We start from the raw sequence: 13,627 nt of genomic DNA, 5'->3' as shown, positions 1-13,627 counted from the left end.
AAAGATAAAGTACCTTTATATTTGATTAGCAGTTGTATTTTTCGAGTACTTTAGTGGTATTAGAGAAGGAATGAGAGCGTTCAAGCTTATGGTTGTTTCCGGACTAGTACTGCACAATGCGGCTAGGTACTGAAGATGACACATGCTACCATATACAATATTCTATAAAATTATGGATCCACCCTGTTTGGTTACGCGCTAGCATAGATAAGAACCTATAGTGTTCCACGCTACAAGAACCTATTTAATTGTATGGTTCTACGGAAAAGTTCACATCTATTTGCCTATCCGAGATAGACGAGTGTGAGAATAACAATATCGCGCAATAATTCCAGTGGCACGAATATTTTTTCGTCGTCCCATGGAACCACATAAATATTTCTCTTCCTTAGTACGTACTATGAAGATTATCGAAACGAATTCAATGACCTTGCCCGTGAAGACATGTACTGCTGGTACAGTACAGTATCGATGCTACTGGATGTTACCAGAAATTTCTTAGCGGGAGAAAATTGAATGTTTCAATATTGTTTAAGGATGCAATGGTAAAGGTGTAAATTACTCATTTATTAATACTCCATTATCGATTATGAAGATTTGATCATCATGTGTAATAAATTTATTTTTAATGCTTTACAATACCTTTAAACACCATACTCTACAATACTATAAGTTCATTCATTATTCATCTCCATTTATTTGGCACTTGTGATGTTCTTTGAAATTTTTCTCGGTATATATTGTACATGAATCATCCGATATCAATGGCATCCAACATCGTATGCGTCGATTACTTTGTGCATAATGCCATCTAAGGGAAAACGTACGATACTAATCGTCGAAATGAAACGAGAGATGCTCTGAAAACTATAAAATAGGAAAGTGATGCAGAAGGTGGAAAAATATTTTTCTAACATTGAAGATACTTTTGCTCTGAAGCATTGATGATACTAAAAAAAAGACATTTATAGGTGGTTTAAGTCACAAATAAAATGTAATTCAACGCAGTTTAATATATTGAACAACATCGCGCCATTTAGTGGGAAAAGTGTTATAGGACTCATAAGTAATTAACACACTGTTACGTTTATGGCAATATCTTACCCTTCGCTGTTTTAATCTTGGAATTAATATTATTCTTTTTACAATATCTACTAGGAAAGATGGATATTAATCCAGATACTGAAAATCACGTTATATCTATCATATAATATGGATATTAAATGAAAGAAATTTTTCAAAGAATATGATATCCAAAGTTTCAAAATCATTGCTTCCAAATGAAGCGATGTACTTTTATCACTATTGTAAATAAAGTCATGTTTAATATGTTTCCTTTTGGGCAACTCTTTTAAAAGGCAATTTATATGAAAATTAATTCGTGTATCGATCAAGTTTGTCCGCGACATAACTCAGTTTATAAGAAACTGAATTTTCGGGTACAGTTTCCTAGTTTCTAGACGAAATAATATTAGTAACGTAATAGGAATTTTCGTCATTTTTGCGTTACTGAAAATAGATTTGATTCCATGTTTGTGTAAGTGACCCCGCCGAGCAGGCGGCCCGTGACGTTCGGGGGAAAGTTAGACGAGTGGTGTGACCAGACCAGACTACTGAGATCAGATCCGGGGCCACCGAGCTGTTAGATCGATCCTGCCAAACTGTGAGGCTTGGAGAGAAAGCGGAGGGCTTCCACTGTCCTTCCGGATGACGCAGGTGCTCGCAGGACATGAAGTATTCGGGGGAAAACCTGTGTTACGTTTTTGTTTGGTTCGTTTTGGTTGTGTTGTCGTCAATTTTTGAACTTAGATTAAATTGTAGCGTTGTCTGATGTTTAATGCGATTGGCAATTAAACTCCACGTTTTAGCTAACCTGCTACGCGCAGGAGTACTGGCACGGGAGAGGATCAAAGTTGGTGAAAATAAATGTTCGGTTAATCCTATTATATTATTAGACAAATATTCTTCACAACAAATGTTTATTCGTATTCTAATTGGATATTGACAGAATTGTCGTTGAGATTTCGAATACTCGAAGTTACAATCGTCCGTAATATTTTTTTACTCTTATTAATTACAAGATTTCAATTTGATTGATTTTCAATAATTTACAAATTGACAAATATAAACACGTTGATTAACAAAACTGACAAGAACTGGGAAGTAAGGATCAAAGAACTAAAAGCTAAAGAACTAAAGAGCTAAAGAACTTAAGAACTGAGAGCAAAAACTAAGAGCTAAAGGAACTGTTACGACGCCTAAAACATCTGCACGCCAGCCCGCGCGACCGGACAACAACCGACCTGCGTAACGGCACTTCGACCCTCAATAAACCTAAGAACCCACCATAACTTTCACTTCCCTGCATTGTTTCGCCATATGTCTTCAATCCGATTGTCTTGAAGAATTGCTAAAACCTAAAAATATGCTCGAAACACAGTCGGTTTTAGAGGTGTCCTTGGGTTTATTAGTCGCCTTTAAAACACGGAGAAAGCGGGTATGCACCCATTAGGAAAACCCGAATAGCCCTGTAATAAAACAGGCTAGGTTTTCTCATACACACAGTCATTTACGCACCACGATGGTAGAAGACTCCCTACTCATCCCTTCGAGCAGTAGTGCAGCATGACCAATCGACACCGCGGTTCGTTACCCTCACTTTTCCTAACGAAAGTGGGACCAACGAATCCGCGTTCTTTAGGCACAGGGGCACACCCACACCGAACTTTTCTTCCGTATTAAAAAAAGAGCGACAAACAGTCTCCCAACTAACGCCTAACGCGACAGTCTACCCACTAACGCCTAACGCGACGGTCTACCAACTAACGCCTAACGAGACAGTCTACCAACTAACGCCTAACGCGGCAGTCTACACCTAGCGCGAGAGTCGCATACTTCACGCAAATCCTTTTGTAACTAAGTGCTTGGAAATATATACTTTATAATACTGTGAATCCCAGTGTTATACCAACTCAATCACCCCTTATTATCCCACCGGAAATCAGGGGATCGATCAATTCGTGGTGTCGATTGTCATAATCGTAACGGGGATTTACGACCCCCGTTGACGACTCTCCTCGCGAGTACGTCTCCCCGCGATTGGTCGAATTTACATGGTCCTTCGAGCCGGATCTCGTGCCACCAAAAAGTGCACTGACCAGTGACTATACAGTGTCGCGTGAGATCCAAGTTCCAACCACTTAGTCAACTGAGCAAGGGAACCGCCATCGGAGAGAAGCACCTCCGTCGCGCAGCATCTACACGAGCCCACGCCGCATCGTAACGATTAGCAACAGAATCCCAGATCAACGTCCATTTGATCAAGGTAAGGGCGTTCATTATCAAAATCAAACATGGCCCAAGCTGAATCAATCAGCACGTTACGGCGGAGACGAGGCGTCCTAGCCCGTCGACTTGCAACCATAAGGCGCGAACTCGATGAGTACGAAGCGTCTGGGAAGGCAAACAGAATCTTCCTAGCATCTTGCCGCAGCTCGTTCGATGAGCTTTGGAGGAGGATACTCGAGGTTCAAGAAGAGTTAGGTGTGGTAGATGAGGGGGAAGATGCGCGGGTAGATTCGTTATCGCAAGAGCATCGGGAGCTTGACATGCGGTTCCGAGAGCTCTTTGAGCAAATATCAGCAACAACCCCGTCGACTACAACAAGAGGTGAGACGTGCCGGAAACCAGAGCCGACCACCGTTCCAGAGGTCCGCGTGCCCCAATTCGACGGTGCCCTCGAGAATTGGACCTATTTCTACGACACGTTCACATCCATAGTGGACCGTAACGAAGGTTTGACGAATGTCCAAAAGTTCCAGCATCTACGCTCATCTATAACTGGACGGGCCACACAGAGTATCCAGTCATTAGAACTCACAGAGGCCAACTATTCCATCGCGCTTGATACACTGAAGGACAAGTTCAATTGCCCCCTCCAAATCTGCATGCGCCATTGGAATCTGATGCGTAATTATCCGGAAATCAAAAAGGAAACTCCAGAGGCCCTAGAGGATTTGTTGGAAACCATCAGCGTAAATCTAAAGGCGCTCGAACATCTAAAGGAGCCCGTCACTTCAAACATAGCGATGATCGAATTGATCGCGTCGAAGTTGCCCGCGTCCAGCCTGCGTAAATGGCAACGCACACTGCCCCGCCAAAAGGTGCCATCCTATCAGCATCTGATAGACTTTCTCAAAACACGGGCGAACGGGACTCAATTCCTCTCTAAAGAGAAGGAATCAAAAGGGTCAACACACAAACACCGCAGTCAGCGAACAACCATACCGCATGGGCGAACCCTTGCTACAACCAGCAGAACGGTGGTGTGTCCGACCTGCAACGGACATCACGAGATCAGACACTGCAAAATATTCAAGGCCAAATCAGCGACCAAACGTTTTCAAATCGTGAAGAAGGCATCGTTGTGCATAAATTGCCTAGGCACAGGACATTCGCCGACACAGTGTACATCGGGTTCGTGTCGTATCTGCGGTCACCGACACCATACGTATCTACACCGCGAAAAAACCCAGGTAGATTCATGGTCGTCGAGCGGTCGATCTTCGAGCGGTCGATCGTCGAGCGGTCGATCGTCGAGCGGTCGATCGTCGAGCGGTCGATCGGCAAGCGGTTGGTCGCCGAGCAGTCGGTCGTCGGACAGTCGCTCATCGAGCGGTTGGTCGTCGGGCAGTCGCGCATCGAGCGGTCGGTCGTCGGGCAGTCGCGCACCGAGCGGTCGGTCGTCGGGCAGTCGTTCATCACACAAGCGAGCCTCCACCGAACAATCCCCATCGGGATCATCGAAGTCGCGGTCGTCCCACAAATCGAGGCGAACATCCGATACTTCACGGAAGCATACATCTTCGGCTCCAAGAGGTACGAAAGAGCATTCCTCGTACGAGTCACGCTCAGCCCGGATCCGGAACACCACCCCAACCTCTTCATCCAAGTCCCAACCGGGGCAAAACTGACTGTCCGAGACTACGACAGCAAGGGGGATCGGACTAACAAACACATCTCCCCACACCCCTCTGCATCATGATCTGTTGGCCACAGCACAGATCAAGGTTTTGAACAAACAGGCACAACCAATCCGAGCCCGAGCCTTACTCGACACTGGGTCGAGCATGAACTTCATGACCGACAGGCTCGCGAACTCCCTCGGTATAAGGCAAAGGAGATGTGCGATCCAGATCGGAGCCCTCGACAATTTGAGCACCACGGCAAAACGTTACACCACGGCCACCATCACGTCGACGGACGGCGAGTACAAGAAGACATTGAGATTTCTTGTTATCCCGGCCATATCGATCCTCGTACCAAGCGAGCCCATCGATCCCTCGAGTCTGGGATTACCCAGAAATATTCATCTAGCCGATCCACAGTTCCATTGCCCAGCCCCGATCGATGTCTTACTTAGTACCGGATCAACATTCGCGTCGCTGTGCATCGGGCAGGTCAATCTGGCACAACCAGGCGAACCTGAACTACGTCTACAAAAAACACGCTTCGGCTGGGTAATCGGGGGGAGTCCCACGTCCCAAACCGCGATAAATACGTTCCACGCAACCACAACGGCTCTGCAAGAGGACCTCGCACGGTTTTGGGAGATCGACGAGGGACAGGCCACTACTCATCTTTCGGAATCGGAACGACTATGTGAAGAACATTTCCGAAACCATGTCCGACGAACCAAGGAAGGCAGATACATCGTTGCATTACCGTTCAACGAAAAGCTTTCCTCACTAGGGTCATCGAAGGCCACTGCAATGAGCAGGCTCGCCTCTCTTCATCGCCGATTCCAACGCGACAAACAATATGAAACCGCGTATAGTGCTGTGATTCAAGAATATTTAGACTTGGGTCACATGACAAAGATCAACAAGGATCACGCCACCGACCACGGATATTATTTACCACATCACGGCGTGACCAAGGAATCGAGCGACACCACCAAGCTACGGGTTGTGTTCGACGGCTCAGCTTCAAGTACCACGGGAGTGTCTCTAAACGACGCCCTTCATACGGGTCCGAAATTACAAGAAGACCTGAGGAACATCCTATTGAGATTCCGGTCATTTCAATATGTCCTTACCGGCGACATCGAGAAGATGTACCGCCAATTCCTCCTACGTCCAGAAGATCGTCCCTACCAAAAGATTCTGTGGCGTGCCGACAACGGAGAGATCGAAACTTACCGACTCAACACCGTAACGTTCGGTCTATCCGCAGCCCCGTATCTGGCCATCCGATGTCTCAAACAGTTGGCAGAGGACGAGGGACCTCGATTTCCGAGAGCAGCACAGATCCTACGGCGAGACTTCTATGTCGACGATGCGTTGACCGGAGCCGATACGAAGGACGAAGCCCTATCAATCAGGAATGATCTCACGAGATTACTTAAGCTAGCCGGTCTAAATATCCGCAAATGGGCCTCAAACGATCGGGATCTGCTGAGAGGGCTACCTGAGGAAGACACCAAGCAGAAATTACATCTCGGTGAGTCATCCACGTTAAAAACACTCGGCGTCTTTTGGGATTCAGCCGACGATACCATACTATATTCGGTCAAGACGAACAGTGACACTTCCCGAATCACAAAGCGATCAATCAGCTCAGTCATCGCACAAATATATGATCCACTAGGATTGCTCGCGCCGGTAATCGTTCGAGCAAAAATGATTTTGCAACAAGTCTGGACATTGAAGGTAGATTGGGACGAATCCCTTCCGTCAGACGTACACACAGCATGGATCAAATACCACACCCAATTGCCGTTGTTAAATGCGGTAAGGTTCCCTCGGAAGACCATCCTAGAATCCGCAACGAAAATTGAGCTCCACGGATTCTGTGACGCTAGCGAAAGGGCATATGGGGCGTGCGTCTACGTGCGGACGACTGACCGAAAGAACAATATTTGGACTCGACTCCTCACGGCGCGGTCGAAGGTAGCGCCGCTCAAATCGCTCTCCATACCACGTCTCGAATTAAGCGGGGCACTTATTTTGACGTCCTTGATTTCGTCAATACAACAGGCCCTGACGACCAAGATATCGCGAATAGTTTACTGGACTGACTCCACCATCGTACTCCATTGGATCAGGTCTTCGCCGCACACCTTGAAAACATTTGTGGCGAATCGAGTCGCTGAGATACAGACCAAGACCAATATCTCCGACTGGCGTCATGTGCCTACCGACGATAATCCAGCGGATCTCATCTCCCGAGGCCAGACGCCCAAGGAATTCCTATGTCCGTCCATTTGGAAAAACGGGCCAAGGTGGCTCCTGCAAAGCGAAAGCTATTGGCCGGTTTGGAGCCCGATACCGGTAGTCGACCTCCCGGAGCAAAAGAAGACGATCTGTCTGAGGACGAGTGTTAACGACAACACTCTCCTCCATCGCTACTCGTCTTGGCCAAGACTAATAAGAATCGTCGCCCGGTGTCTTCGATGGAGACATAAGCAACACCGAACTGCCCATCTCACCACAGACGAACTGACCGCAGCGCACAACAGGCTAATAAAAATCTTACAATCCCAGCATTTCGCGCCTGAAATTCGGATCCTCCAAAAAAATCGAAGCGAGGACGTTGGAGGGAAACTACAGCCATTAAACCCCTTCCTCGACGAAGATGGGCTACTCCGGGTAGAGGGGCGACTGACCAACTCCGCCATACCCTTCAGCCAAAAACACCCGATCATCCTACCGAAATCCCCGGTGACAGAGCTGATTATCGAGCAAGAGCACCGGAACAATCATCACACAGGGACCCAAGCTACCCTATACGCGATGAGACTGCGCTATTGGCCGATCGACGGCCGTAGCCAGGTATGGCGCACTCTCAGAAGGTGCGTCCGCTGCTGCAGAGCCAACCCTCCACCAGTGGAATACTTGATGGGTGATTTGCCAGAGGCGCGTATTACCGAATCGCGGCCGTTCACGAACGTCGGAATCGACTACTGCGGCCCATTCTACATCAAGGAGAGGAGGGACCGCAACCGACGTAAAATCAAGACGTACGCCGCCATATTCGTTTGTCTGGCGACAAAGGCGGTCCACATAGAGTTAGTCAGCGACCTAACCACCGACGCCTTCTTGGCCGCGCTACGCCGTTTCATCTCGCGGCGAGGATACTGCGCAACGATCCTCACCGACAACGGCACCAATTTCGTCGGGGCTAATCAGGAGCTGCAAGAACTCCGGACCCTATTGCAGTCCGACGACCACCAGGATAGGGTACAGAATTTTCTCGCCGACCGACAAATACAATGGCGTTTTAATCCTCCGAACTCACCACATTTTGGCGGCTTATGGGAAGCCGCAGTTAAATCGTTCAAACGCCATCTCATCCGCGTGGTCGGCACGGAGCTCCTGACCTTTGAACACCTCCACACCCTTGTGATCGAAATTGAGGCCATTCTCAATTCACGCCCACTGACTCCCATCTCATCCGATCCGAAAGATCCCCCTGTCCTCACTCCCGGTCATTTTCTAATCGGTGATACCCTAACCAGTTTACGGGAGCGTGATTTCAGGACAGTTCCATCAGGACGGCTATCCAGTTGGCAGCGCATTCACCAGATTAAGCAGCACTTCTGGAGCCGATGGTATCGAGAATACCTAAACGAGTTAACCCGCCGCAGCAAATGGGACAAGGGCAAACACAACATTCATGAAGGCACCGTAGTAATCCTCAGGGAGGACAACGTGCCCTCTATGCAGTGGCCTTTGGGCCGCGTAATCAAGGTCCATCCAGGAGCCGACGGAATCATCCGGACCGCTACCGTGCAGACGGCAACAAGCATCCTGGACCGCGGCGTCAAAAGACTGGTCCCCTTACCCATCCACCCAGAGCCAGACGAGGCCGAACGCCCACACGGAGCGAAGGAGGTCACCAACGACACCCCTGACTCCACCTTTAATGAAAATTTGATCGGTGCCCTCTCAACGGGGGGAGGATGTTACGACGCCTAAAACATCTGCACGCCAGCCCGCGCGACCGGACAACAACCGACCTGCGTAACGGCACTTCGACCCTCAATAAACCTAAGAACCCACCATAACTTTCACTTCCCTGCATTGTTTCGCCATATGTCTTCAATCCGATTGTCTTGAAGAATTGCTAAAACCTAAAAATATGCTCGAAACACAGTCGGTTTTAGAGGTGTCCTTGGGTTTATTAGTCGCCTTTAAAACACGGAGAAAGCGGGTATGCACCCATTAGGAAAACCCGAATAGCCCTGTAATAAAACAGGCTAGGTTTTCTCATACACACAGTCATTTACGCACCACGATGGTAGAAGACTCCCTACTCATCCCTTCGAGCAGTAGTGCAGCATGACCAATCGACACCGCGGTTCGTTACCCTCACTTTTCCTAACGAAAGTGAGACCAACGAATCCGCGTTCTTTAGGCACAGGGGCACACCCACACCGAACTTTTCTTCCGTATTAAAAAAAGAGCGACAAACAGTCTCCCAACTAACGCCTAACGCGACAGTCTACCCACTAACGCCTAACGCGACGGTCTACCAACTAACGCCTAACGAGACAGTCTACCAACTAACGCCTAACGAGACAGTCTACCAACTAACGCCTAACGCGGCAGTCTACACCTAGCGCGAGAGTCGCATACTTCACGCAAATCCTTTTGTAACTAAGTGCTTGGAAATATATACTTTATAATACTGTGAATCCCAGTGTTATACCAACTCAATCACCCCTTATTATCCCACCGGAAATCAGGGGATCGATCAATTCGTGGTGTCGATTGTCATAATCGTAACGGGGATTTACGACCCCCGTTGACGACTCTCCTCGCGAGTACGTCTCCCCGCGATTGGTCGAATTTACAGGAACTAAGAGCTGAAAAGCTAAGGAACTAAAGAATTGAAAGGCAAAGGAACTGAGAAATTAAGAGCTAAAGGAATTGAGAACTAATCGCTATGAACAAAGAAATTACTCGCCAAGAATTGGGGAACTGATCGCCAAGAACCAAGGAATTAATCACCAAGAACTGAATTATTTTTCTCTCTTCTATGTCGCTATGCTTATCTATATTTAGGTCTACCGTGGAGGGGTCGTCATGTGACGGGTTATTCCGTGGGGGTTGTGAGGCTCGAATTTGGTTTCTATACAAATTGTTAAAGTTTATTTGAATCTCAAATTGAGACGCTCACTCGCGCTATTGGTAGTTTTACTCTACGTTACGGCGCGTGCGCAGCGCGGGACGTGACACCTGAATAAAATCGGAAGAGAGGTAACGTGCACCTGTTAGCACTGCGGTGTGGGCGAGGACACGGCCCAGCACACGTTGGAATTTTGTCCGGCGTGGGAGGCCCCACGTCGTATTCTACGGCTGATGATTGGCGGAAGTTTAGACCCCTCGTCAGTTGTGAAAGCGACACTGAGGGGGCGGCAGGAGCTCGTCACAGTACGCTCATATTGCGAAAGCGTAATGCTCGTAAAGGAACGAACAAAGCGGGAGAGGGTGAGAACATCCCACCCTTGCAGGGTTCCGCGCCGAAGGACGACCCTACGCCGTCCTAGCTGGTCATAGAGGCCGACACGCCGAGGAGGATCTGAACCTCCTCAGACCTGCACGACTGCCCAGGGCATAGCGTAGAGAGGTGTGGTCCCTCCCAATGCCCGAACTAACCAAGGAACGACTCCCTCAGTCAGGAGAAGACACAGAAGTGCGCCGGCAGTAATTTGAAATAGGTCCCTGCCATTCCAGCTGAGCGTCGGGCGGTCCACCGTGGAGTTTTAGTTGGTATAGTTCGATATTACCCGCCGCTTCCAAGCGGGGGGGGGGGGGGGGGGGGGGGTGGCTATGAGGATTTCCCCACGTATAAAAAAAATGTTTGAGTAAGTGAAATCACAAAATGAACTTCATCCAGATCGTAATGACCGAATCGTATGACCTAATGAAACATATTTTCTCGGAGCAAATAATCACGATGAGGAAACACTCCCACAATCAGCGCGAAATGAAAGCGAACTTTAAGTACAGGTTCCATCAGACGTTCTATTTCCTTGCAACATTACAGGTAGTTAAAACTTTATTTATTATTGTTTAAAAATTTGTATTTGTTATTATGAAAAAACGAAATCATCCTTAGATATTACTTTTTCGTATTTACTTTTCCAAAATCACTGCTTAATTTAAATTGCAGTTAGCCGTGTTTTGCCTCGGAAATTTAAATTAATTAAACGCACAGTAATTTTAATATACTTTTAAGTTTATTTCTAATCTCTTTATAGTATTGTCATTTTTCGTGATTGATATTTATTTAATCGATACTGTTACGCCCCGAGGTTTACCATAGACCGTATTCGTAACCGTCGCTCGTGGTACTACAGTGTCGCAGACAGATCGTCTTATATGACCGACGAAAAACATACAATGTAGCGACAAGCGCATATTTGTCATCAAGCAGCGAGTTCTAGAAACGTCGATTCTCCTTCGGTCCGTTATTTCATCTCCACAAAGAAGGGGCATACGTGATCATAGGCGCGAACGGTGGCGTGACCCGAGCGTAGTGGGGCTCGTCTCGGAAAAAGAGAAGACAAAGAAAAATATCGAAGGGCAATCAGTATCATTTGAGGATCGAAACGTTATGTATCGAGAGGTTCAGACGAATAAAATTGAAGTCGTTTAGTCTAACGAATATATCCAGAAATATAATAAAGTTGGGTCGAATTGCTAACAAACTAATTGTATAATCGTTAAATAATTTGTGACGTGCTCATTATAATATTAAATATTGATAAATATACAAGTTTATATTAACCCTGTTAATTCAGTGTTAAATTCATTTGAACCACCTCTGCTATCTTAATCGAAACAGGGGAACAACTAATTCGCGGCGTCGATTATCCGAGTCGTAACGAGAATTCGCGCCTCTCTGTAACGCGCTTTCCTCGCGATCGCGTTCTCCGCGAACGGTCGTAACAGATACAACAATTATTCAAACATGGCAGATCTATTTATCTCCAATTAATATTTTATCGCCATATTTTTAAGTCATTATATTTAAATAAATAGATTCATTGCCGTAGCTTGGTACAATTGTTAGGATTTGTTGTAATCGCTCGATATAATTCCAGGAACTGAGTATCCTAAGTCTTTTATTCTAACCCCTTTAGGTGGTAGGTCTCTCAAAGTTCCCGAGCCGGTTCATCGTTTCAGACCAGATGACAAAGATGTTATTGCCGCGATGGGCTCTCTTATTTACTCTTATTCTATCGTCTTCTTTTTCTCTCTTCGATCTTTTCTTGCGCAAGCCTGGACTTCATTATTTTATTACATAAAGCCTGGAACTTAGTCCAGTGGTCCTCTTTCTTCACCAGTAGCCTGATCAAATTGTCAATTGTTATTGATGTGCCGAGGTGATTCTCCCATTCGGTCCTTCCCCTTATCCACCTGGGGCAGTGGAACAGCGCATGTTCGGCATCGTTACTATCACCATTGCAGTCCTTCCTGATCATCCGTCGGTACATTTAGTGTCTGCCGCCGTAGCAGCTCCAGTTACAGGACCATACCTTGGCGAAGTGACCATACCGGACCTGGGCACCCCTAGTTACATCTCCTCTTACCCATTGGCGGGGGGTACACTTTTTTAAGTTCGGAGGCACATGTCGTTTCCAGAATAGTCTGTAAACATTCCCCACGCGCTTCCTCGTCCTCGACCTTTTAATCATAAAATTATGCAAGACGTATCTGTGGTCCGATACCGACCAGACCTTCGGCAACTTCCCACCTGCATATTTCTTAGCCAATCCCTCGTTGGTACTAATAATGTCGAGGAAACTTTTCCTTCCGTTCTTACAAAATGTATGATCTTCGTTCATCTTGACCGGGACGATCACATTGTTCGCGAACATGTTCAGGAGACTGGCTCCCCTGCCATTTCATTTCATTTACATTTACATGGCCTCCCTATGCGGTTGCCTTTGAGTTAAAATCTGCGGCGATCATCGTTGCTGGTTAACTCCTCTTGGTCGCCTGAATCAAAGTGTCCAACTCCTGTTAAACTGTTCCATATTCACATTGGGGGAGGAATAACCCCAATACAAAACCCCAATACAAAATACGTCCACGCTGACTCCTACGATTCCACATCTAGCGACTAATCTCTGGTTGTTTCCCTCTGAAGAGCGTCACCCACAACGACGCATCGCCCTTATCGTCATTGTACCAATATGTCTGCTGCCTATAAGGCTCCGATATGAATACAACGTCTACTCCAGCTTCGCAGACATACTGGTACATTAATTCGTGTGCAAGCCTCCACCTATTCAAGTTAATTATTGAAATCCTTATCTTCCGCTAGGATTGCCTCTCTTCGTCCTCTCTTTTACTACAGGGCACTCCTGGGACCGGTAATGTGCCTCAGATTATTTCTATTTTCCTTCAGGCAGATAGCACACCTTGGTTCCTTCGTGCACTGGTTTATGGTGTCCCTGTCTTCACATCGGCTGCACAATTCTCTACCAGGGCTCACTACCATACACCTGGCCGCAGTATGCCCCAGCATGCGACACTTATAGCATCTCACTACGTTGCGCAGAATCCTCGCCGACGCAATCGTCAATCCCGTTTTAATCTTGATCGTCGGTCTG

The 13,627-nt window shown here is 47.0% G+C and overlaps 1 protein-coding gene across 1 annotated transcript; it reads left to right on the top strand.

The window, feature by feature from the left end:
- The first annotated feature begins 3,353 nt into the window (after window positions 1–3,353).
- Window positions 3,354–12,628, top strand: LOC126875134 (uncharacterized). Its single transcript, XM_050637858.1, has 3 exons — window positions 3,354–4,476; window positions 5,059–8,940; window positions 12,480–12,628. The coding sequence occupies exons 1-3, from the start codon at window positions 3,354–3,356 to the stop codon at window positions 12,626–12,628; spliced, it is 5,154 nt and encodes a 1,717-aa protein (XP_050493815.1).
- Window positions 12,629–13,627: the final 999 nt, after the last annotated feature.

This window comes from Bombus huntii, chromosome 17, assembly GCF_024542735.1.
Source record: "Bombus huntii isolate Logan2020A chromosome 17, iyBomHunt1.1, whole genome shotgun sequence".
Taxonomy (NCBI): domain Eukaryota; kingdom Metazoa; phylum Arthropoda; class Insecta; order Hymenoptera; family Apidae; genus Bombus; species Bombus huntii.
The sequence above is the reverse complement of the archived record's forward strand: the minus strand, read 5'-3'. Positions and strand labels throughout refer to the sequence as shown.

Coding starts and splice junctions, on each gene's coding strand:
- LOC126875134 (XM_050637858.1), top strand. CDS start 3,354: ATGGCCCAAGCTGAATCAATCAGCACGTTACGGCGGAGACGAGGCGTC. Junction 4,477..5,058: donor GCCGACACAGTGTACATCGG/GTTCGTGTCGTA, acceptor TGTTGGCCACAG/CACAGATCAAGGTTTTGAAC. Junction 8,941..12,479: donor CTTTAATGAAAATTTGATCG/GTGCCCTCTCAA, acceptor TCACCATTGCAG/TCCTTCCTGATCATCCGTCG.